The sequence below is a fragment of the Coniosporium apollinis genome, assembly GCF_000281105.1.
Source record: "Coniosporium apollinis CBS 100218 chromosome Unknown supercont1.6, whole genome shotgun sequence".
Classification (NCBI taxonomy): Eukaryota; Fungi; Ascomycota; class Dothideomycetes; genus Coniosporium; species Coniosporium apollinis.
Window position 1 is genome coordinate 415151 of NW_006913268.1, and position 23950 is coordinate 439100.

Consider the following 23950-nt stretch of genomic DNA (forward strand, 5'->3'; position numbering starts at 1 on the left):
ATCGACATTCACGTGAGGCATCTCTACATCCGGTAATCGGCTACGGCAAACGAACTGGCGCGTCTCTGAGCTGCATCAGGCCGTGCTTGAAAGTCGGCGTTGTGAGCTGCATGTCAGAGAAGCGTCGAGACTCCTTTCAAGCGACTTGCTGCCGCGTTAGGAGCCTGAAAAGCGAGGCGATAAGGCCAGAAGGTCCTGCTTTCTGGGAGTTTCCGTCAGCGAGCTCCAGCTCGGGCGCACGGTCGACGAGCTTATCGCTGAGCCGTTGTGGCGCTTGGAGTCAAACAGCTTGAGTTTCGAGTTTCCGGCTGCTTTTGCTGGACGAGCGGCTTCGTGACTAAGACGCAGCTTTGAACGGCTGAGGACGAGCCGGCAACGGCGTCTCGCGAGTAGTTAACACGAAGTGCCCGTTCTTCACGAGTCTGAAGTCCAAAACACGGCGGCGTTCAGGGTTCTCTCTCTCGCAGGATGGAGTTAGCTTGGCGCCGGCGCCATTCGACAACACTCGCCAGGTCGGAGATGGACTGGCAAGAGATCTGTGAGGCTTGCAGGGTGTGGTGCAGATAAAGCGGGGATCGTTCTCAGGCACGGTGCGGAGAACAACGCTTTTCGCGCTGGAGCTTGTCCAAAAGGGCTCATTGATGATGGGGTGGTACAGCGCCTACTCCTCACGAGGGGATGAGAAGCGGCCATGTACACACAGATGCAACACTGCTGTATTCGCCGTGAGAATCGAGCAGGCATCGAGGTCACGAAGCAAAGCAAGCAAAGCAAGCAAAGCCAGCGGCGTGATCCGGGAGCTCAAGGCAAGCGATGCAAAGAGAGCAAAAGCTCCGGCAGCGCCAGGCTGTTGCTTGCTGTGGCTGGGTTCAGGGATGAATTGATCCAAGCCCGTTTGAGCAGCTGTCGGCGACTGCCATTGGCTGAAACAGGCCTGTCGGACCCTTGTCCGGGTAGCAGGCAGCAGGTGACGTGAGACCCCGCCTCTTGAGCGAGAAAAGAGCTCTGGCAGGGTTCTTCCAAGCTTTGGAGCTAAGCACGGCCCTCTTCCCACTACTTACCTACTTCACTGCCTGGAGCTCTCTCCTCTTCTTCCTCACCCTCCCCTCCTCACCTTTGCATCTCCCTCCTCCATCAAGCATCCAGCTCCATTGCATCCAGAAAACTCTGCTCAAACATCAGAGCATCACAGCAGCACTCTAACCTGTCAACATGATCGATCCGGTGCAGGCCTTCGCTAAGGCGACCTCGTCGCTGCTCGTCCCGCTCCCGAGCTCCTCGACAGCCGGCCATCATCATACTTCCCTTCCCAGCATCCTCCCTGACTCTCCAGAGTACCAGACCGTTGGCGAGACCGGCAAGCGGACGCTATGGTGAGCTTCAATCTGCTTCTGCTGCATCCTTTTGGCTGACTCCTCCGCAGGGTTGTCTTCGTTATCATGACGCTTGCGTCCGCGGCCTTCGCCGGCATGTCCTGGACTGTCCCAATCGTACGTGCCAGACCACTGTAGACGATTCATCCATCAGCACGGACGCTAACAATGCTTAGAACAAGCGTATTTTCCACTTTATCACCACCCTGATCACCATCTTCGCTGCTCTCTCGTACTTTGCCATGGCTACCGGCCACGGCGTTGCCTACCACCACATTGTGGTCAATGAGAGCCACCCGCACGTGCCCGACACCGAGCACGAAATCTACCGCCAGGTCTTCTTTGCTCGGTACATCGACTGGACCGTCACCACCCCGCTCCTGCTGCTCGATCTCTGTCTCCTCGCCGGCCTCAACGGTGCCCACATCCTCATGGCCATCATTGCCGACGTGATCATGATCCTCACCGGTCTCTTTGCCGCTTTCGGCGCCGAAAGCAACCCGCAGAAGTGGGGCTGGTACACCATTTCCTGCATTGCCTACCTCGTCGTCATCTGGCACTTGGCCCTTCACGGCCGCGCCATGGCCATGTCCAAAGGCGGCAACGTCGCCAGGTTCTTTGGCGCTCTAGCTGCCTTCACCCTTATCCTCTGGACAGCCTACCCTATGTAAGCAGGCCTCCTCTTTGATTTCCTTGTTTCACCAAAACCTCGTATCTAACTCAAACAACAGTGTCTGGGGTTTCGCCGACGGGGCTCGCCGCGTCAGCATTGATGCCGAGATCATGTGCTATGCCGTCCTCGATGTTCTCGCTAAGGTTGGGTTCGGTGCTTGGCTCTTGATCAGTCACGCCACCATCCCGGAGATCGGCCTCGAGCTTGGCGGCTTCTGGGCTCACGGCCTCAACCAGGAGGGCACCCTCCGTGTTGGCGATGACGATGAGGGCGCGTAGAGTGCTCGTCTCGTGAGCCAATCTAGGACACCGGGAACGAAGTTGTCGATAGGTGGAAGTTGAGTATGGATGGAAGGTACGATGACTGAAGGTGGTGGAGGAATCGACGGAGGCGGTTACGTGAACGATGCCTTAAAACGCCCCTCGTGGCTTGATCGTTGTTGACTGTTCGATGAGCTTATCTTTCTTGCATCTTGGCCGAAGGTTGTCAATGTTGTATAGTAATTATTGAATGAAGATGTTTGACGAACGGTCGTTACCTCAAATCCGTTGCATACCCGCTGATGACGCTGCATTGCCTCGAGACCTAAGCCCAACCTTCCAAGTCTCAATCACATTCCTGTGTTGTGGCATTCTATCTTGGCTGCTAAGACAGTGACCATGCATTACAAAAATACCTCTAGTACCAATCTACTGACATTATCTTATGTTCACCAAGCCGGATGAAGTTCCAGGAGACCCTCTACTTTTGAAGCCCTTGCTCCTGAACCTATCTTGAACTAACCCACGTCTCCTGCGATCTCCACTCACCATCCCCACCGCCCGTCGTAGCCCCCTCGACCTCACTTCCTCTCCCCATCCCCTCCACCCAGCCCCAGCTCTGTACAACCACCCCTCCGATTCCTAATCCTGGTTCATAGCCATCTCCTCCATCGCCTTCACCGCATTCTCAAGCTCTCTAATCCTGCCGCCCGCCCTCCGCTCCACCTCCTCAGCGAGCAGCTTGTCGGATCCGGTGACGGCTTCCTGATACACCGCTTTCAGCTTCTCCAGCTCTTCGCGCGCGGCGGCCCGGTCGTCTTCGGCGTAGACGGTCTGCTTCTCTGTCTCTTCGGCGGCGATCTCGAACTCGTCGCGGGCGGTTGCGTAGCTGGTTGGCGGGTTAGCGGAGGGGGTGGGGGTGGTGGGATAAAGCGGGACGGAGCTAGAGGAGGAGGAGAGAAGGATGGCTGGGAAGAAGGGAGGGGGGAAATGGGGGAGGGGGAAAGAGGAGGAGGTACAGCTCGGTTATCTCTTCTATCTTCGCGTCTGCTGGGGAGGTGTTTGAGGAGTATAGTCTTGAGTGCGAGGGGGAGATCGTGGATGCCGACCGCCGTGATATCGAGCCATGGGATGCTGGTGTGAACACCTCTAATCGTCCTGCTCCTGCTCGTGCTCCTGCTTGTATCCGAAAGTTCCGCGAAGCTGTCGGTTTTATGCGGCTTGCACAGCTCTGTCTAGCGCATGTGCGTGTTGCTGAGCGCATGAACATGGTGGCTAGGGTTGGGGTTCTGTCGGCAGGGTAGGAGATATGTACGGATTGTTTGTGCCGCGTGCTGTTGATGGGGCTGTGTAAGGCGTGATTGATGCTGGGAAATCTTGGGTATACTACTGCTTGCAAATACCTAGGTACCCTTGGTGTTTTGGGACGATGACGAGAGGCAGCGCGAGTCATGCAGGGCCTGGGTTCTTATGGGTTACTCAAAAAGCACGTTGCCGTCTTTGGGTTCCACGTTCTCGATGCCAAACCTGGACTTGTCACTATATCAATAGTAGGACAACGGGACCAGTTCCATGCGGCAGAAGGCATGGTATGCCTCGCCCTTAAAGCTACGGCGCATCGACCATCCAATATATTCCATACTTAAGCTGTTTTTGTGATATCTACCTTGACGGTTATGAGAGGCAGCTTTCAATGTAGCCACCCGTTTCTGGGACCACCACCGCTCTCCATTTCCCCTTCCGCGCGTTGGCTGCCGGGTTAGGATCCAACACCAGGCCAAGCGTTATCGCATCCGAGACACAACATCTGCACGCCGATCGAACAGCGCCAACGGATAAGGTAGCGATAGGGCACGAGTTCATCCCTCTGTGCAACAATGCCTTGTCCTCACAACTCCAGTTCGTAAGGGGTGTGGTCACGCTAGTACGAACCACGACGAGGCTGAGTGCAGCTATGCCCAACTCTCCCAAATGCCTGCCCTGGGAGTGATAGTGCCGCCCTGTGTAAGCCTTCAGCCCTGAATGGGCCTTGTGCGTCCCTGCGACTCGACAAAGGACGAGGGGTGATTGGCCAAGTCCTGACGGGCATGATGGAGGGATGTACATACCGCTCATGCACTTGAGTACCTTCCCAAGCTTGGATGTGAGGGATAAGAGCAGCAGCTTCGCATGCCTTTGACTACAAGGCCAAGCGTTGCGCCGGGCCCGAAAGTCTATACCTATTTAACAGTGCTACCTTTGGCACCGCCGCCGTCGATGCAACGGTTGCTTCCTCAGTCGCACAAAGGCGCTGATGGCCGAGCTCGCGCTCGCAGCGGGGATCGCGTCGCTCGTCAGCAGCGCGCTGACAGTGTCGACCCAGCTGCACAAGCTGTATACGGACTTTGGAGACGCGGGCCGCGAGTTCGGGGTTTTCAGCCGAGAATTCTCGATTTTTGCTGCAGTGTGGACGGCGGTCCAGCCGGTATTGGCACATCATGGAGACGCGATCTCAGACGAGCTGTGGGAGAGCCTGGAACGGATATGCGGCGATACGACGAAAATTTTCGAGCAGATTGAGGCGTCGCTGCAGCGATTTCAGCGGAGGGATGAACCAAGGAGGATAAGACTGGGGCTGGGGCATGCGCTTGCGTTTCTGTGTTTTCCTAGGACTTTGGAGGACGACAGGAAGGCTTACCGCAGACAACGAGTCCGGAAATACTTCCAGAGGAGCCAGTTGGTGATGCAGCGGCAGCAGCTGGAGCACGCAAAGACGTCCCTTACGCTTGTCCTTGTGGTCATAAAGTATGTGCGAGCTGTCTCTTATTGCTCCGCTCGCCCGTCACGTGGAAATGGGCACTCTTTTGGCTGACAGGATACGCAGCCATGCGAGACACCCCGTGCATGAGACTCGCGGTTCACATGATCCCGCACGTTCGAATGCAGAGTTGCTAATCGCAACCCATCAACGCTGTCGGGAGGAGCTCCGGAGGCGGGAGCGTTCAGAGCCCGAGGTCCATGTACGGGCATCGCGATGGCTTCCTGGTGTGAGCCGACTTGCGAGGTACTCACTTCCAAGCATAACGTCCCATGGCTCTGCCCACACAGTCGTCGACATACTGTCAGAGCGATGGATGTCGCCTCCACCGCCTGGAGGCTCGAGGTCTGAAGTCAGTCGGCATCAGCGCTACAGCCCTCAAGCCGAGGTGGCGAACGAGCTTCATGAGCTGCGAACGCAGAATGCAGCGCTGCGTGCGCAGGATATAGAGAAGGGCCGAGAGTTGCATCAAGCGAGGGTTGAGCACTCAGACGTGATAGACCAGCTCCGGGGCCAGATCGTGCATCTGTGGTTGGAGAGGAAGCGCTTCGAGGACATTGCGCGCAAGGAAGAAGAGCGTTGCGTGGAGGTTGAACGGCATAACGCGCGCATGTTCCAGGACTTGAGAAGAGGTGATGAGGAGTTTAAGCGACTGCAGATGAGGTACGATGAAGTTGTCGGAGAATACAAGAGGCTACGAAATGGGAGAGATGGGAATGTAGGCTGGAGGTATAACAGGAGAGTACGAGACCCGGGGCGACAGGTACAAGGGGTACTGTTACCTGTCTGCGCGTGATTGACAGTCTGGCAGACATCCTGCACAGCGAGCATGCCGGGAGGAACAATTGTAGATGGTTTCACGCCTCCATAGATGCACATTTCTTCCTCAATGGACATCACTTATGATACCTGCCTCGTAACGGCGGCAGCAGCGCATCGAATAGCGTGGCTTTGTTCGACCCTATGTTCGGCCCACCCTACGTACCAAGTAGAAGGTATTGCAAGCAATGAAACGAGTGTTTGCAGCTTTGCGACACGATGTCGCTCGCACAAGAGTAGATTCATGATGACGTGAAATTCGGCGATCCAGATCTTCCGCGAGTCAGTCAAATGCCGCTTTGTCCCTGCGTCTTTGCGCTCGCCGCATCAACGCCAGACATTCCCCCCACCATCTGCTGGCCCCACAGAGATGCTCTTGGGCCTGTCGATACTAATCCTTTCTGTTACCTTTCTCGCATATCGCAGTAGATCTGCAGCATGGAGCTTGCTTGGAGCCAAGTGCGGCGCCCACAGAGAAGCCCTTAACGATCGAAAGCAAGATGCCGGGAGTGAAGGAGGCAACGTGGATGCGCCACGAACCATCTTGAGCGCCGACAGCAAAGAGAAGGCAGCGAATGGCAGCAATATGTCTTACAGCACAATGTCGCCAGAAAGGGATACGCCCTCGCCGCAAACGACGCCCAAAGCCAGCGCCATCAACGGTGCACCGATACCTTCTTTCTCACTTTCATCCTCGGACTTAGCGGACGAAGATAATGATGTCGTTGCTCCTTCGTTCCCTGCTACCAACTCTGCTCAGCGCGCTTCTGTCGCTCCGACGTTGTCGCCTCGAAATCCTTCAATCCAAAAGCCTCTCCTGCAGCCCGCCGCTGCACAGCTCATGCCGCCGCCCCCGCGCCTGGCTCCAAATCCACGTGTGGGACAGGGCACAGCAGCGTCTCTGCGCGTCCCGACCACCGGCCCTCTGCCGAACCGCGGCCCTCCAAGTTCCTCAAACGGCAGCACACTCGGCGTCCCTTCGTCAGGCGTCGTAAAGCCGACAAACGGGCGGGAGCGGGCAAAAGTAAACTTAGGCCCCGGCTACTCGCCGCTCGACTGGGCGACTCTCCTCAAATCCGGCAAGAATCTGTCAGGCGTTACCGGCTTCCAGAGAGTCACACCATCGCAGCTGAAGGCCATGAACGGGCGGAAGGGGAGGCCGGCGTGGAGTAGTTACCAGGGAAAGGTGTACAACATCTCGCCTTACCTGCCGTACCATCCCGGTGGAGAGGGAGAACTGAGGAGGGCGGCGGGGAAGGATGGCGCGAAATTGTTCATGGAGGTGCACCCGTGGGTCAATTGGGAGAATATGATGGGCGAGTGTTTGGTGGGGATTTTGGTATCGGAGGAGTCTGGTGGAGGGGCCTCTTTGGAAGATATGGACTGACACGAGCGGACGGTTCATTCATGAGGAGCATATGACGGCGCTGTATGGCTCAGATCTGAAGCGTACGTGGATGGCATTGATACCCGTGGGTTTCGTAGAGGAGAGAAGCATTGGGAGGCGTTTCGTAGTATCGTCTGCAAATCTTCAACATAGAATTCTGTTTGAAATAGCTCGGCCAATCTGAGGTCGCCACATCTCGTTCCACCCCATCAGGCATCTGCAGCCACTCAACGTCGTCATGTGATCTCGTACCGCAATCGCGCTTCTGCCTCACGTCTTCTGGACCCCGCCCGCAGCCTTCCAGCACTGCACTCGACCGCCGACATCCTCCTGCCGAGTTCGTCACGATGTGGATCCTTTCATGCGACGGCGACTTGTTCGAAGGCGAGTTTCAGCCGGCTTCATCTGGTTGGAAGTGTAGCTAAAGAACGTTTCGCGCACTAGGCAAAAGGCTATGGCTCAAGCCCGGAACAAGACACCTCTTCGGCCGCACGAAACCTCCCTCTGGCTCGGACAGCCCTGGCGAGAGTACGTGATCCCATCAAAGCACAATACTCGATGCGCAATTGACCGTCGTAGAGAACCACGTCATTAGCCACAAATCCGTTTCCCGCCAGCATCTTACTATCATCGTTGACGCTGTCAAGCCCGGAGACGGCGTAGGTCCACTGTATTAGACGAGTTTACGGACGATGGCTGACTTGCCATCAGTCTAACCTGAGCGCCAAAGCGATTCTCACTCTAACCGATGACTCCAAGTTCGGCACCACCATCGACGGCGAGAAATTCGTAAAGGAGTCGAGGCAGTTGACAGGAACGGACCATGCTATACAACTGGGTAGCTACGACCAGAAGTTCCGGTATATCTCGCATAACCTGCAATGTTGGCACAGTATCGCACGAAACATACTAACAGGGACGGGCAGGATAACATGGCAACCCGTTGTCATAACTTTTGCATCCACGAGTCGCGACCTGACCAACGCACTACCATCCATCAAGTCTCGACTCGAGGAGATTGATGTCAAGACGTCAATCGACTATGTCGTCGGCCATACAACCCACGTCATCGCGGACAAGCGCAACACAGCCAAAGGCCTCCAGGCGCTCGTAAACGCAAAGCGCATCGTCACAGCCTCTTTCATCGACGCCATCTTCTCCGCAGCGTCAAGCACACCCAACCAGGATGATCCAGACAACCCGCTGCCGTCGCGGCTAGAGACGGACTTTGACAAGGGCTGGCCGAGGGAGATGGAGTATCTGCCTGCTGTAGGGAAGGAGCCGGTGCCGAGGCCTGGGGACATCTTCACGCCGAACCCTGGAAGGCAGAGCGTTTTCGAGGGATACACATTTGTTTTCTGCGACCAAACGCAGTTTGAGAACCTGCAGCCTCCGATCACCAACGGTGGCGGGAAAGCGTTATACTATGAGCTCGTGGAAGGCCAAACGACCGCTGAAGACCTGATGCACTTCATCAGGAAGATTTCAAAGCAGAAAATGCCTGAAGACCGCGAGGGCGGCGATGCGAGAATCATCCTCGTTCGCTACAATGGGTCGAAAGGCTTCGAGGACTGGGCTGACAACTTCAAGAGGGAGACTCAACTGCTCATGGGATGGAGAAGCGTGCAGCAGAATGAGTTTCTCGATGCTATACTCATGAACGATGCCAGCGTACTTCGCCGAGAGCTGGAAGATGAGGATAGGCCTGAAGCTGGCGCAAATTCGTCGAGCATGGCCGCGCCTCCCCTCCCGTCCAGTGACACCGGTAATGCTTGACACACATCACGTCACACATCACGTAGTGTGACATACGCTGACCGGATTATAGTTCAGGGGGACCACGCGGCACCCAGCCGCACCGCCAATGCGGCCACAGCAACTTCATCCTCTACAGTACCCCTATCCTCCTCAGCACCCACATCCAGCAAAACATCACGACGAGCGAGAAGAGCGATCACGACATCCCGCTTCAAAGGCTTCGACGACATTGAGCCCTCCTCCCTCCCCAAGGCCACCCAATCCTCCTATGCCGCCGGCGCCGCCGACGATGACGACGACGACGAAGTCATGGCCGAGTCTTCGCACCGACCCGCCTCCCCATCCCAGCGCCCCTCCATCATCGACCCTTCCCAGTCCCAGCATCCCTCGCCCACCCAATCCCGCAAACGCCGCCACGCCGATGTCCTCCCCGAGGAGCCCGACGAGGACGAGCCTGAGAACCCCGAAGACGTACTCAACGCACTTGTGCCCGCCGCCACCGCTGCCGCAGCCGCAAAGCGCCGCCGCCTCGCGGCCATCTCCTCCCGCCCCATCGACGAACTTGTCGCAGAAGACGCCCGCAACCGCAAAGCGGAAGCAGACGCCATGGCCATGGCGCGCAAGTCACGTAAGCAGGACAAGGATATCGATGTTGTGGGGCTTGCACGCGAGCGGCGCGCGCAGGAAGAGGAGAGGAGGGTGGAGGAGGAGGAACGGCTTAGGGAGAGCCTTGAGGGGCTCGATATTGCGCACCTCATGGACTTGGTGCAGGTCGAGGAGATGGAGGTGCGTGCGTTACGGCGGTCTGCGAGGGGTGGTGCTGAGGGAGGAAGAGGCGGGGGCGGGGAGTGGGACGAGCGGTGGAATGGGAGGAAGAACTTCAAGAAATTTAGGCGGAAGGGCGCGGTTGGAGAGGGGCAGACGGAGAGGCCAAGGAAGGTTATCGTGCCGCTTGAGGAGGTCAGGAAGAAGGATTTTGGCATTGGCGAGGCGTATTGGCTCAAGGATAGTGCAGAGGGGACGCAGCGGAGGGAGAGCGGCACCCAAAGCCAGAGCCAAAGTCAGGCGGGCGCGCGGGGTCGGCGAGGCAAAGAAGCGGAGAAGGACGCCGAGGACGAGGGCGATGCGCTGAGTTTCAGGCGGAGGAGGAAGCCAAGGACGGTCGTAGAGGAGGAGGAAGAGGGCGAGGATGTCGTGCCGGAGGAGATCATCGAGCCCCCCAGAAACACGAGGCTCGCGGATAAGGCACGCGAGGCCAGGGGTAAAGAGGCCGAGCCATCCACCCAGACGCTCAGATCGGGAGGGGAGAAGAAGGCGAGAGGGAAGAGGGCTGCGCCTGCTGAGACGGCTGCGGAGGCGCCGCCTGCTAAGAAGGCTAAGGGGAGGCCGGATCTGAGTACGCAGGAGGAGAGCGAGGGTAGTGGAGACGAGCTGAGGTTTAAGTTCCGGAGACGGCGGTAAATTCGAGCGGGATAGTGTGAGCATGTCGAGGCATGGTTGGCCATCTGCAGAATTCATGGCATTGATCTAGCTCCCGGCTCAAGCTACTGAAAGTAGAAAGAAGGCTTCCACTTATGCACAGATATCATACATTAGCAAACTGACAAGTCGGATTCAGATGCACTCCTATATTACACGAGAACTGTATGATCATGCTGCGGATGGACATCACGTGCGGAGCGCATATCAGACGCGCGCGATAGACTCTTTGACTTCACAATGCATCAACCAATCGTTGTAACATAGTATCAGGCTAAATACCACTCGTCTTGTTCTTCATATTATTGCGACAGCTCCTGGGTCTTGAGCTGCCTCAAGTCAGCGACTATGCTTGAAATGCGGGGGAGTTACTGAACTCGATGTATTGTGAGCTCTGTCAATTGATCCCGAAAGCAACCAGCGATGCCCACCACTACGAAGTTTGAGGTGAGCTCGGCTTCGAGGGTCGCGTTCGGGATTAGTGATGGACTTTGGTGCGCGCCTTGGTCAGCGCCTAGGTGAGCGCATTGGCAGGTAAATCTTGGTGGTCGTCTCTAAGAGCACCTAAGAGAGCGCCTAAGAGAGCGCCTAAGAGAGCGCCTAAGAGAGCGCCTAAGAGAGCGCCTAAGTGGAAGGTTAACGGAGGTCGCCTTGGAAGTTGTCTAGGAGGGCGCTCAGCAACACATGCCCGGTGGCTCCTCAAGTTAGTTGATACACTTCTCCGCATCAGCAAGCGCGCACTCTCCCAAAGCATCTTCTAAAACAGCTGAAACTAGTCCTGTCCTACTTCAAAAAGAAATCACTCGTGGTGAACCCCACAAGGCCTTCCTGCTCCATGGAAGCAAGCCTTCAGAACGACTTCGGCCATCTATACATGAAGACACGGAAAGGCTCCGTGGATTTGCACCACATCGCATCTTCCAAGCCCACACTCTCTATGTACAGTCTACAGAAAGGCAGGTTCCGCAACCACTCCTGTTTGCACAGGATATCTTGCCAGCTGTGCAGCCGGATATGCCGAAGGGGTAATGTGTCTTCCTGTTGGACCTTGACTGCCCAAGCAGATGTTCAGATTAGTACCTGATCAGATCATATGGCACCTATCGACTGGAGTCCAATGATCCTCGTCTATCTAGAAAACGATCTCGAGATATGCGAGCTTCTTCATGATACTCCTGCCCGTTCGCCTCCGAAGCCGGTCACCAACCCTGACTTCAGGCTTGGCTCCGACCTTGGGCCTAGCATGATGCGGGAACAATCAGTGGCACTGAGCGGGTTTAACAGTCGACCTACAGACACGAAACAGGCCTTCGGAGACGAGGCGACGTCTGAAAAGATTGAACCCGCAGCCGGTGTAAGCTAACAGCCAGGAAACATACCCTTGTCTAGTGCGCTCAATTCGCAGCCGGATTTGCGGTTGAGTGGAAAGAATGAAGTTTCGTCTGACGGATTCGGTACGTCCCAGCAGTTTTATGGGGTGAGCATGCTGGGGAAGAGACGGCTTTAGTACGGTACCGAGATAGAGTCGAGTGCGGGAACACAGATGAGCGTGTACGGCGCATACTTGCTAGGTTGGAGGCCAGAAGGGCCCAGCGAGAGGAAGAGCGTATGAAGCTAGACGGTCAAGAGGGGTTGAGTAGCGATGCGATCAAGGGTGTGAGGTGAGAATGGAACCGGACTATCCAGTCACTCCTAAGGAGGCGGCGGCAGAGCCCCCCGAGCACAAAACTGAAACTCACAACAGATTAGCAGCACGATAGTGGATGGCAGACGAAGAATCGAAACTTTTTTGGGCCGCTGAAGCGTAACTGCAGCGCACAACGACTTACGATGCACTGCCAGTTGGGCTGCAAGGGTGAGAACGTTGAGGCTTTCTCACAGAGTTATGGTGCCGCAACTTGGGGCACCAACGGATACACTGAGAAGAACATGCGGGCTCTGATGGCCTCAAACAGTGGTTGTCCAGGACAAGAGCGGAAGATGCAATATGCCGGAACTGGATGGAAGTCTTTCAGATTGCATGCAACGATCGAATCAGTGGACGGCAAGTCGCGTTGCAGTTGCTCGGTACAAGCCTAACAAGGCTGTGCTGGTAAGAGATCCGGTAAGGGATCTGGTAAGAAATCTATCGAACTAGCCATGCCATACCGCCAGGCGTATTGAACAGGTAGACTTAGAACACGGTTAGCCTTACTAAGATATATCTTGATGGTAGAGTTCCACACGAAGAATCAACGATCCGCGGTTCAACACCTTGCCAAGGCTGGCGATATCCAAGCCATTCCCTGCGGTGTGGAAGTTCAGTGCGACATATCAGGCCTGGCTGGCCGCACCACAATCGTTTCTTCGTTCGTCATTGTACCGTTTGCTTTCAACTCTCAACGAAACTGCATAGTGTGATTGTCAGCGCTGGCAACAGCAACGTGTACAAACACAACGTTTGCCAGAAGTCATAAAATTCACTTCATAAGCCGTGCTCTTACCCTGCGCTGATCCACTTCACTGACATTCCTTCCAGCTCGAACTAATATATGACCTGTCCCAAACGATGCTATAGCAGTATATGTCACGGCGATGGCCGGGTGACACTAGCCATGCTGCCGCCCTCATTCACGCTGGGATTAAACTTTCCCTTCACCGCTAGCGCCGTTGACATTCACCTGGCGCCCTGAACAGCGCAAAACCAAGGTTAGCCTTCGAAGGTAAACTCTACTCTCGGCGCTGGCCAAAGAAGTCAGTCCTCCACTGCCCTCTTCAGAATTTCCATCCGCCATCGAGAGCTCTTGGAATCCCCTCCTCTAGTTGGATATACGCTCTAGACATCCTGGATCCTTACACCGAAGTATCCGGAGCCAGTTTCTTTTCGGCGATCCCACCTCACTGGAGCCATGGACCACGAGAACGACCCTCTCGGCAATGAATATCCCGAGTGGACGTGCATATGTTTCGTCTGTCTAGAGCAATTCCCGCCGCAAGCGGTTACCACCTTATCGTGTGGTACCCATATCGGGTGCGGACCATGTCTCAAGGACATGTTTGCGGCAGCCTTGAAGTCCGAAATTTCATACCCACCCTCATGCTGCTTCTCGCAGCCCAGCATTCCGCTTTCTGCGGTCGAGCATGTGCTTGAGACCAGTTTCATTGAAGAGTACAAAACCAAGCAGATAGAGTACGCGACCGACCCGAAATCACGCATCTATTGCGCGAATCCTCGGTGCTCGACGTTCCTGCTCCAAGAACCTGGACAAGAAGGCCCTGCAAAGACCAACATCGACTGCGTCAAGTGCGGCGCCATCACCTGCACGGGCTGCAAGGAGGTTATCACTGTGGATGAAGAGCACTCATGCAAAGACAAAATTCAAAATCTCGGCTACGACAAGGATAACCGTTCCAAGCCCTGTCCATACTGCAGAACCTCCGTAGAGCTCACAGATGCTTGCAATCACCTCCGTTGCTCCGTCTGCCGATACGAGTTCTGCTTCGTATGCCTCCAGTGGCAGTATCCGCCCGGTGGCATCGTCCACGATTGCCCGCCATACGGGGATCCGGACTACGACGAAAACGGCTATGATGAACGGGGTTTCCACCGCGACACTGGCCTTGACCGCGAAGGATACGACTTAGCTGGCTACAACGCCGACCATGTCAGCCGTAAGGGCGAACGGAGGGCAGTGATTCCGGTGCCCGGTTCTCTTGTTGAGCTTCAGGATGCAGGAAACGACGGCTGGGGACCTGAACGCAACTTGGATGATGAGGCGAATGCGGATTGGAACCAAGGCGATGGAGGGCAGTGGGACCAAGGTGTTGCACAGCAGTGGGATCATGGCGACGAAGAGCCGGCTGAGGACCGGGATGAAGAAGAAGCTCGCGCAGCTGGACTTGATGATGACGATTTCGAGGAGGACCGAATCGTGCACGGAATACGTGCCTTGGAGCTCGATGTCACAGCCAACGGTGCGGACTACGAACGCGACTGGGAGATAGAGAGTGATGGTCACCCGGCAGATCAAGCAGCGGAATATCAAGCGACAGAAGAAGATCAAGCGACGGAAAATCAAGCAACAGAACAGACGGACAGATGGTGAAACCAGAGGCTCTTCGGAACAATGCCGATGACTAGAAGAGACAGTTTTCGCTCGCACAAGAACCATTCAACGACTCTGCGATCGGCTGACACATTGCTAAAAGCTCGACATAACTACGAACGTCCCGTCCTGCAGCACTGATTTGTTCACGAAGACACACTCGACGTTGTGTTACCCAGTCGAACCCCTTTTTTCATTACATTCGAAAAGCAAACAACACAGCAATCATACGGAAACACACCCAGGAAGGAGCAGTACGAGATGTACCAAGTCCTCTTAACCTCCACAACATATGGCTAGTGCAACGCGCACATTGGTTCGGCGCTCTATTGGCCGCTCGTTCGTCCAATTTGCCCGCGCTCTTGAGTTGCATGGTTTCTTGACGGTCTTTGCACTCTGCGTCTTCTTTTACGACGACGTGTGCCACTGACTCGTAGAAACATGGTGGCTGACGAGCTTACCGGCAGATCTGGCACTTGAAACTGATTGAGAGCTTGGGGCATGGCTTGGATTAATGGTAATTCTGGAGCGGGAAACACTTGGGAGATTAGGGTGGTAAGAAGGGGTCTCTGGATGCGTGATAAGTGGGTACCCGATTGTCGGGTGCGATTCTCATGGACTTACAAACCCAACATGTAACTCCGTTGACTACTACCCAAATGAATCGTTCAATCCCTTGTGCGAAGGTACGGACGCCTTGGTGATGGTAACGCAGAATCTCTCGATCTTCGGTGAGGCCGTTCTTATTTGTTTCTCTACGTCCTCTTAATTACAAAGCCGTCCATGTATTCCTCCATTTTCCGCAACGCGCTGGCTGTATAAAGCATCCCGACATAACTATCCGGCCTAACCAGTTTCATCGTCACCCTATCCGTCTTGACAACGCGCCGCTGAAGCTCTTTATCCTCCCTATCCTCATAAAATCTATATTTCTGTTGCTCATATTTGGGCCTCAGCTCCATCTTTAGGTGGTCGCATGTGTGCAGCACAAACAAATCCACCACTTTGCCATCGCTCCTCTCCGAAGTAATATCCACATCCTCATAGTCCCAGTCTGCCTGCGTCCTTGGGGCGTTGTAGCGATTCAGTAATAAGGATGGCTTACAAAGGCTCTGATATAGCTCCGCAAACTCTCGCTCGGCGCTCTCCGAGGCAAGAATGTCGTCCGCGAAAACAACAACATAGAAGTGACTATTCGACGGCATTACGTCGAGCAAATGGACGTCCCAGCCACCAATATGCCGTAGCATCCGCATAGGTAGAATCCTCTTCCCCAGTGTTATCGGATACTTCGCCTCCTCATCTGCAACGTTCCCTGTGTCGCCCTCCTGCACAAGTAAGCCCGGCGGGTAGCGATGTCCGCATCAGCTCGTAAATGATTTGTTCTCCTCCCACGCATCGCGGAACTCAGGCGCATTGAGGCCCTTTTGCGACCCAACATCTTCGCGAACTTCTTGTCAAAGTCAATGAGTTGGTGCGCAATGTGCAAGAGCTCGGAGTTGTATGTCTCGAGAAGCTTGGAGTCGGCATGGCCTTTTAGGACGAGGGAGAGCTTCCAGGTGAGGTTGAAGGCGTCTTGGATGCTGATGTTTATGCCTTAGCCGGCTTTGGGGGAGTGGGTATGGCAGGAGTCGCCGAGGAGGAAGACGTTGCGGTTGTCAGTGAAGGACTCGACGATCCGTTACGCGATTGAGTAGCCGCTAATCCAGTCGGTGCGGGTGATAGTTATGGTATACGGATGCATGATAGAGGGGAGACGGCGCTCGATGAGGTCCAGTACCGTGCTGCTGTTGTTGCGTTTATCCGAGTGACCCTTGTAGATGCTCGACCCTAGCTCTTCCATATCGGAGTCGCGAAGAAGCATGTAGATTCGCAAGGAGTCGTTGAAGCTTGGAACCAGCATAAGTTTGCCGTTTTCTGTCTGAATTGCATACCGTCTTCAAAATCCAGGAAAGTCGGTTTCGATGTCTACGTCCGCAACAGCCCAGTGATCATGCGAATCATTCCGTCACGACTGGATGCCAGCAACAGCAGCAGTCGTAGTTTTTGCTCCATCGGACCCGAGGAGATATTGACACCGCCATGGTTGCACTACGCCGGTGGTAAGATCTCTAATATGAGCACGGACTGTAAACTTTCCCTGATCTTCGTATTCAAAGTTCACGAGCTCCACCGGCCTTTGGACGCTGCACCCTCGTTTTCTCAACTCTTTCTCAAAAGTAGCCTCCGTGTGTCCTTGATGGTTTGCCAAAACGCAAGGGCAGGGCGTTGCGCTCGTCACTTCCACACCAACGTTCGTCCTCTTGATCCTGGTCTTCGCACTCCCATCATCCCCATCTTTCCCCTCTCCATTGATCTCGCTGCCCTTCGCAGGCCCCCAGAAAGCTGTCTCACGAATCCGACCGGCCTGGAGCGAAAGCGGACTTATCAACCCAATAGTGTGAAAGCTCTCCTAAGTTCGGGGCTGCAATCCGGAAGCGTGCCCATTCTGCCTGCGTAAGGGGTGCTGGTCAATGATACGGAAGTCGACGTTGTAGCGCGCCAATGTGAGTGCCGCCATGTAGCCAGCTGGGCCGGTCCCGACTTTCAAGACATCTGTCGAGAGATCATCCAGGTTGGACCGCTGAGTACCCATTTTGGTGTTTACTGCCGTTGGATTTCGTCGGAAAGGAATGATATACGACTGTGACAGATTCCTCTAAGGTATAGAAAACTAATTGCTGTTACGATGCTCTATACTGCAGGAACAATACTTATGTTGTTTTACTAGAGAACATCTTAGTTGTCCTGAGAACCGGGGGAAATGACGCAGTGACGAACAAGTTTAATGACATATCAATACCCGTACATTCTGCAGGTACTGTGCGGAGCCTTGGCTTTACTTTGTTTGTAATGGCCTCTCAGCCCACACAGTTGACGAATAAGAAGTAAAGTCTTACTCCGCAAGCGCACAACACGGCTGTAGTGGAAGTGACCATTTTACTCCATGGCTTTGATGGTAAGAAAAGGCTCCCATGGGACGGCTGGGGAGCTGCCGTAGAGCTGCCGGGCGCCCCAGCACTTTGTGGCTACCGGATACGACTTCATGACACTATGAACTTAGATAGAGAAATTCGTTGACTACGTGCTATGCAGCGTCAAAGGCTACGGGAAGGGGTATTAGAAAGACACGACCATAAATAAAAGAAACGCCAAACCCGCTTCGACAGCCCATTTTCACCCTGGCGAAACGGCTTCCTGAAGCAAGGTAATCGATGCAAACCCCTCCGAAGCTGCGTTCCCAGCACACACACGCCAGAACACACTATCCTCATCAACCACAGACACTCCCATTCTCCTCAGCAAAGTACCCCTGCACATTCCCTTTCCCGCCCTCACTCCCCATCATAAGCCTCCTCGGCGACTTCTTCGGCACTTCCGGCTTTACCTCTTCCCTACCTAGCTCGGTCGAATACATTTTCTCCACAAGACTCGGCTCCAAGCTTCTCCCATCCAACTCACTAACCACGTCCCTCCCGTCCGCCAGCTCCGGCCTCGGGGCTCCATACTCCTCCGCCTCTTCCCACCGCTCAACCGCGCGCCAGCAATAACTATCTCTTTGCGTCGCCTCGAGCACCGTGCCCAGCAAGCACTGACTGCTGGGCTTGCGCCAGGGCGGACAGCCTGCGAGGCTCGGATTCAGGAAGTAGTCAATCTCGTCTCCGGCGTGCTGGAGGCCGTGCGCGTCGACGGAGAGCGTGGACAAGACTTGTAGGATGCCGTAGAGCAGGATCCAGCGGCCTATGCGGGCGTCTTGGGGAGCAACGTTGCGAAGGTCGAGCGTCTTTTCGTGGCGGGAGAGGGCGTCGACGAGATCGTTTACTAGTGTAGGCGTTAGTATACGAGTCGCTTTGTAGGAGGGGAGTGGTGAGACCTACCTTCAAATGCAGTGCCGAGCCTGTTGATGTTCGTCGCGCCGTTGAAAGCGAGAGACAGCTGGAACTGCTCCTTTGGATCCCTCGCCGCTGCTGCCTTGGCCCTCTTCAGCCCGATAAAGAAGCTTCTTTTCGCCGGTTGCGTCCTCACAGGCGACTGGAGATCCTGCGGTACCAGAGGGTATGGCTGCGGTAGGTGCTCGTACTTGTGACGTGAGTCGAAGCTTACCAACATGTCGGTAATAGGTAGACTGGGGCTGTCGGCACGAAACGCTTCCGGTCTGGGGACGCGGCTTACCATTTCCCATTTGCGATTCGGCCGCGCTTCGTCACCGCACCATACGATGTCTCGATCGACCAGGTAGTCGTATACTGCGCCAAAGTCCTGCTGCAGCCGCCGGACTATCCTCCGGCTTAGCCAGTGGCCGCTGGATCCCGGTTGTGGAGGCCAGACACCGTAGATACTCCCGTAGAATTCTATTAGAAACTTCCGAAATGCACTGAAGGCCTTGCAAGCGGGATGATTAGCTGCCACGCTCCGGGCCTCCCAGATTTCCGCGAAGTCGAACGTCGCTAACTTCTCTTCAGCGTTGATGATCTCAAGCTGCAGAGCCGTATAGGCGGTCTCGAGATTGTGTAGCGTGACCCTTGAGAGCGAGTGCAACTGACCAGCTTGGATGACAGGCTCAGATATCATACCCGCGCAGTGGACGAATGTTTCTAGGTAGCCCTGCTCCCACATGACATGCGGCTGCTCACACCATCGCAGCAGTCCCAGAGCAGCGCCGATGTCACCGCTTACCTCGTCCAGCTTCCGATCCAGAAGGTACTGAACGATGATCCGGGTGATGTCCGGCCGCTGATCCTCTGGGTTGAGCTCGTAGCAAGTCACCATCGCGGAGTGTAGGTCTGAGAGCATCTCGTGTAATTCCCGGCCCACCATGGGCTTACCGTAGAGCAATGCGATGAAGTTACGTGTCGCTATGTTATGCCGGTATGCAAGCTCATGACCGTCGCGTTTCGCCTTGACGTGAGCTGGGGCCTGAAACCAAACTGAGTAGTCTAGCCGGTCTGGATCTCGACAAAGGAGGCCGGACGGTGAGCCGGTGTCGCTCGCACCTGCGGAAATCGGCATCGTGAAATCGTCAATATTGGGCAGATAACCTTGGAGTGCTGGTGAGCCGTTGGCCCTAGACAGGGGATTGAACTGGTGGAATGACCTGACGGACGGCGATATCGAGCCGTACCCTTCGTCAAGATGGCTCAGATTCGACTGTGTGAGTGGGATCGAAGTGGTAGTATTAGACCCGCTGCTGCTCGCCGATGCGCCCAGGTCATCACGCTCTTCCAGATTCTCCGAAAATCGAAGTACGTTGATCATGAAGATTGATCGGGACTTTCTTAGCCGTTCTGCATGTATCCTCAGCAGTGGCCGTTCGTCGATATCCGAAAACCAAACTCCACAATCTGCATCTGGTAGGCGCAGATCCACGTCCTGCACTAATTAGCTGGAATACGAGCGGTTTGTAGGATCAAAGCTCACATCCTGGAACCCCAGCCAAGGCTCTGGACTTCTTCCGTTGCCGTGCCAGACCTTCATCTCTGGCCATGCTGTGCGCCGAACCGAAGACCACGGTTCGGTAGAGGCGGACAATACAGGTTCGGGGGCAAGAGACGCCGGAGAGCGAACATGGTGAGACAGAGGGCTTGCGTAATAGGGAGAGGGAGCCTTAGCTGATACGCCGCCGCCATGACCTCGAGGATATGCTGCTGTCGTGCCTTTGCTTTGATAGTTCATGTTTTCATTACCGCTCCGCAACGACAGTCCGCTCACTGAGGGCGCTCGCGAGCCTGATCTTGAATGTATCGAGAATCCTGAAGCGCTGGCACCAGACGGAATTGGGAAATGAGAGTCTTTCCGCGCAAGGTCGTTCTGTGAAGTGGACGGACGCCGGCTGGGAAAGCTCCAGCCACTGGACCCGGATCTTGCGCGGCCGGACGACTCTGCGAGCTCTTTCGCTGCCTGTTTCTGCTCCTTTCTCTCAATGTTCTTCTGAATAGCCTTGCGGCTTTGCGCGCCGCGGGCTGACATAGTCGGCCAGAGTGGCTAGACCCAACTCTCGCACCGGGAAATATGGTTCCGTAATTTGTATTATGTACTCTCAATCGGAAAGGCAGGATGAGACTCTCTTATCGGGTTATTACCGGGAGCCGTGGAAGGACGAGACTTGAGCGACTTCTAAGGTCTCGCGGGGTCGGTGTAACCGTATCAGAAACACAAACTCGGGCGACAAAGCGGGCGACTCAAGATTGCGGAAGCACAAATCCTGGACGACGGGCTGGAGGTGTCATCCGCATGGCACGGCTTGAAAAATGAGAACACGGCAGTTGAAGTCGCAAGGGGTAGCCGTGAAGCCGCAAGACTCAAGCCAAGTCCGGGGACGATTGATGCCTGCTCGTGCGAAGGTAGCTGGTGGGTCAACCGTCTTGTATCGTGGTAATGCTCGCGCACTAGAACAATAAAGGTAGGCCTTCTGCTGTCGCTGCATCCCTCGGCCAGAGCCTTCGGGAGAAGCAGTGGGCGGTAAAGTTGGTATATTGGGACAGGCTCAGATACAGAGGGCAACGCGCTGTTTTGTACGGCTGTGGTTGTGAGAGGTTACTCTAATGCATTTCAGCTGATCAGATTGGGAAAAGTCCTGCAAGGATTCCGCAGCAGTGGAATAAGGCTGAAGTCCGAGGAAGAAAATACTCCGATCGCAAAACCCGACCTGAAACGAAGGCCTTGGAGGATTTGAGAACGTCTAAGAGGAGCAATTGAGATCGGAAAAGGTAATGGAATGGACTCTTTCTGAGGTGGAAATTGACAGCCTCGTCCCTTGCATGCACCCGGCTGAGACCTACATGTACGTCGCTCGGGAAGGATCAAATCGCCCCGGATCGATGAGGGACCATGCCGCCCACTGATACTCCGCAAATTTTACCTAGTCGAACGGAAGCTCAGTAGATCAGCCGCAATTGCAAACGGTGCCGGGTTGCGGTAGAGACACCAGCCAGCCGCGCGGTTCAAACGGGTTATTGGGCTTCCTCGGAGCGCGACTTCGGGCAAAGCGCATGCTGCCTTTGGGTGGACTGCTGTCGATGTGATGTGGACGCCCCGCAGCTGCAGCTTTACAGGAGATGGTTTGTCCGGCGAGAAGATAAGGAAGTCGCCGGCCGCCATGTTGTCAGTGTTTTTCCAGGATCAAGCCAGTTTCATGTGTCAGCAAAGTCAATTAACATTCGTTGTTCATTGAGTCTTTCCTTTCGATGCTGCTGCAAACACCGCCATTAATAACAAGCGTCTCGAGGTTTGATTTCTTTGCCAGAGAGCGATGTCGGATTAACTCCCCTGTTACCTTATGAGGTTCCAAACAAAGGAAACGGAATTTCTAGACCAGGCTGGAGCACGCCCCGTCATCTTCTAATTCAAGCTCCCAAAGGAGCCTCTGCACGCATAGGAGTCGAAGGGTGGTGCCATGCGATGAGGTTTGGCTGCGCAATGGGTTTCCTGGTGAGCTGTGGAAAGCCATCTTGAGGCACCAAGGCAGGAGCCCGGACTTGCGCGGAAACCTGCCCCGCAGCCGTCTCAGCCCTGCCAGCCATCCTGCCAACCTCCCGGTCAAGTCGCGCATCCATGCTTCAAAACAAGAGCAGCTGGAGTTGAGCCTCCTGCACGTCATCTCGCCGGGCAGGTTCTTAATTCGTAGAGCGCCGGCTTGCTCTCCATCTGCCTCTGCGTCGAACAGTAGCTTCTGACATTGGGCACCTCGCACAAGATCGCAGTCGATCAGTAGTCCGCCGTCGCTTCCTCCCGTCAGCTTCCCGTTACTTTGTACCATCGCATCCGCCGACAGCTTCCAAGTTGCTAATACGGGTAGCTGCGGGAAGTGCCTGATCGATTAGAGCACTGCAAACACACAAACGGCTTCCGTCCCCAGCCAGCGAGCTCTCTAGCAGCGTTTCAGAGCTCCGTTTTCACCCTTGCAAGCAACATGGCCATCTCCGGATTCCTGTTCATCAGTTGGCGGCTGCTGGAGATAATCACGCTCATCCCAACGCTGGGCATGCTGGCCTACTTCGTCCACGGCTATGTCAGCTCGAACGTGCTAACGCCCGACTTCATACTGGTCCTTTTCATAACCTCAGTGTTAGCGGCAGCATGGGCTATCGCAACAACAATCGCCTACCTCAAGGCGCGACACTCGGCGCTATTCGTGGCGACCGTTGATCTGGGATTTATGGCGTGCTTCATTGCAGGAGTCTACTTGCTGCGAGGCATCGCGGACGAAAGCTGCACCGATTTCAGAGGCGGCAGATTCTACCTCAACTTGGGACCTTTCGGATACCTTGGATCCCAGACCGGCAGCAGATGGGCGGTTAATGTCAACAAAACGTGTGCGATGCTGAAGGCTAGCTTTGCTTTCGGTATTATGAATGTCATATTCTTCTTTATTACATTCGTATGTGCTAGGCCCTCTTAAAACAATGCGGACGTCCGCTGACACTTTCCAACAGCTGCTGGCCTTACTAGTGCACCGGCACCACCGTAACGACCGCGACAAGGACCAGGACACTAGAGTCAGGCGCGAAACGCACGTCCACAGACACGAGCATCGACGACCCACCAGCAGAGACTACGGGCAGTCGAACAGTCCGCGGCGGTCACACCACAGTCATCGCAGGCAATACTACGTCTAAGTGCCGCGACGATGCCTTTACGGAGTTCAGCATGCATACGGAGGGATTAGACGCATTGCTGCGAACATTAGAGCGGGCAATTATCGCGACATCGTGGAAGAAGCCACTGTAAGCGCGGCAGATCGGACGTGCATAGGTTGAGCAACTCTTCTGGAACGCGCTCTGGATGCTGCGAGTTCTTGTTTTATTCGTTTCTGGCACTGCGGCTTTACGACGACACGAACGAGTTTCATTGGTATAGGCTTCGAGGCATTATTCCACGTCTTCATATCACTGCTTGCTCTAAATACCCATAGTCTTTTGCTATCGCGAATTAACAAACTCTAAACGAGCTGCCAACCGCATCTCACTTGGTTGATGCCGTAAGGTAGGTTGGCGTGGCTTGTCCCGTACTCCAGCATCGCTCTAAGCTTTGGCGATGGCGATCAGCGGTGATCGACAGGGCATGCGTTGATGTCGTTATCCGTCAACCTCCCGTCACTGTCACATGCAAATATGCAGAATATTTCCGCTGCCTCCCGACTGTCAATCATCGTGACGTACAGACAAAAACATTCAATAAGAGGTTGAGATAACTCTCGTCTGCCCATTCCGCTCTTTTTCAATCCAACTCGATCTCATCAACCAGCCTCTTCAGTTTGAATCGTTCAGGTTCTAACCGTCCC

At 55.0% G+C, this 23950-nt stretch overlaps 10 protein-coding genes across 10 annotated transcripts; 6 read left to right on the forward strand and 4 right to left on the reverse strand.

The window, feature by feature from the left end:
* Positions 1-1212: 1212 nt before the first annotated feature.
* W97_01766 (uncharacterized protein) lies at positions 1213-2324 on the forward strand (the record flags this gene model as incomplete). The annotated part of the gene is made up of 4 exons (XM_007779669.1): positions 1213-1373; positions 1424-1490; positions 1550-2040; positions 2105-2324. The coding sequence occupies 4 exons, from the start codon at positions 1213-1215 to the stop codon at positions 2322-2324; spliced, it is 939 nt and encodes a 312-aa protein (XP_007777859.1).
* A 624-nt stretch (positions 2325-2948) lies between these two features.
* Positions 2949-3576, reverse strand: W97_01767 (uncharacterized protein; the record flags this gene model as incomplete). The annotated part of the gene is made up of 2 exons (XM_007779670.1): positions 2949-3195; positions 3326-3576. The coding sequence occupies 2 exons, from the start codon at positions 3574-3576 to the stop codon at positions 2949-2951; spliced, it is 498 nt and encodes a 165-aa protein (XP_007777860.1).
* Positions 3577-4599: 1023 nt separating this feature from the next.
* Positions 4600-5899, forward strand: W97_01768 (uncharacterized protein; the record flags this gene model as incomplete). The annotated part of the gene is made up of 2 exons (XM_007779671.1): positions 4600-5090; positions 5365-5899. 2 exons carry the CDS (start codon positions 4600-4602, stop codon positions 5897-5899), a joined length of 1026 nt encoding a protein of 341 aa, XP_007777861.1.
* Positions 5900-6523: 624 nt separating this feature from the next.
* Positions 6524-7309, forward strand: W97_01769 (uncharacterized protein; the record flags this gene model as incomplete). The annotated part of the gene is made up of 1 exon (XM_007779672.1): positions 6524-7309. The coding sequence occupies one exon, from the start codon at positions 6524-6526 to the stop codon at positions 7307-7309; it is 786 nt and encodes a 261-aa protein (XP_007777862.1).
* Positions 7310-7656: 347 nt separating this feature from the next.
* W97_01770 (uncharacterized protein) lies at positions 7657-10528 on the forward strand (the record flags this gene model as incomplete). The annotated part of the gene is made up of 6 exons (XM_007779673.1): positions 7657-7685; positions 7737-7837; positions 7889-7968; positions 8021-8169; positions 8236-9074; positions 9138-10528. The coding sequence occupies 6 exons, from the start codon at positions 7657-7659 to the stop codon at positions 10526-10528; spliced, it is 2589 nt and encodes an 862-aa protein (XP_007777863.1).
* A 2906-nt stretch (positions 10529-13434) lies between these two features.
* W97_01771 (uncharacterized protein) lies at positions 13435-14631 on the forward strand (the record flags this gene model as incomplete). The annotated part of the gene is made up of 1 exon (XM_007779674.1): positions 13435-14631. The coding sequence occupies one exon, from the start codon at positions 13435-13437 to the stop codon at positions 14629-14631; it is 1197 nt and encodes a 398-aa protein (XP_007777864.1).
* Positions 14632-15386: 755 nt separating this feature from the next.
* W97_01772 (uncharacterized protein) lies at positions 15387-16474 on the reverse strand (the record flags this gene model as incomplete). Its single annotated transcript, XM_007779675.1, has 3 exons — positions 15387-15946; positions 16027-16214; positions 16317-16474. The coding sequence occupies 3 exons, from the start codon at positions 16472-16474 to the stop codon at positions 15387-15389; spliced, it is 906 nt and encodes a 301-aa protein (XP_007777865.1).
* A 609-nt stretch (positions 16475-17083) lies between these two features.
* W97_01773 (uncharacterized protein) lies at positions 17084-17266 on the reverse strand (the record flags this gene model as incomplete). The annotated part of the gene is made up of 1 exon (XM_007779676.1): positions 17084-17266. The coding sequence occupies one exon, from the start codon at positions 17264-17266 to the stop codon at positions 17084-17086; it is 183 nt and encodes a 60-aa protein (XP_007777866.1).
* Positions 17267-17944: 678 nt separating this feature from the next.
* W97_01774 (uncharacterized protein) lies at positions 17945-19926 on the reverse strand (the record flags this gene model as incomplete). Its single annotated transcript, XM_007779677.1, has 2 exons — positions 17945-18492; positions 18549-19926. 2 exons carry the CDS (start codon positions 19924-19926, stop codon positions 17945-17947), a joined length of 1926 nt encoding a protein of 641 aa, XP_007777867.1.
* A 2653-nt stretch (positions 19927-22579) lies between these two features.
* W97_01775 (uncharacterized protein) lies at positions 22580-23397 on the forward strand (the record flags this gene model as incomplete). The annotated part of the gene is made up of 2 exons (XM_007779678.1): positions 22580-23047; positions 23119-23397. 2 exons carry the CDS (start codon positions 22580-22582, stop codon positions 23395-23397), a joined length of 747 nt encoding a protein of 248 aa, XP_007777868.1.
* Positions 23398-23950: the final 553 nt, after the last annotated feature.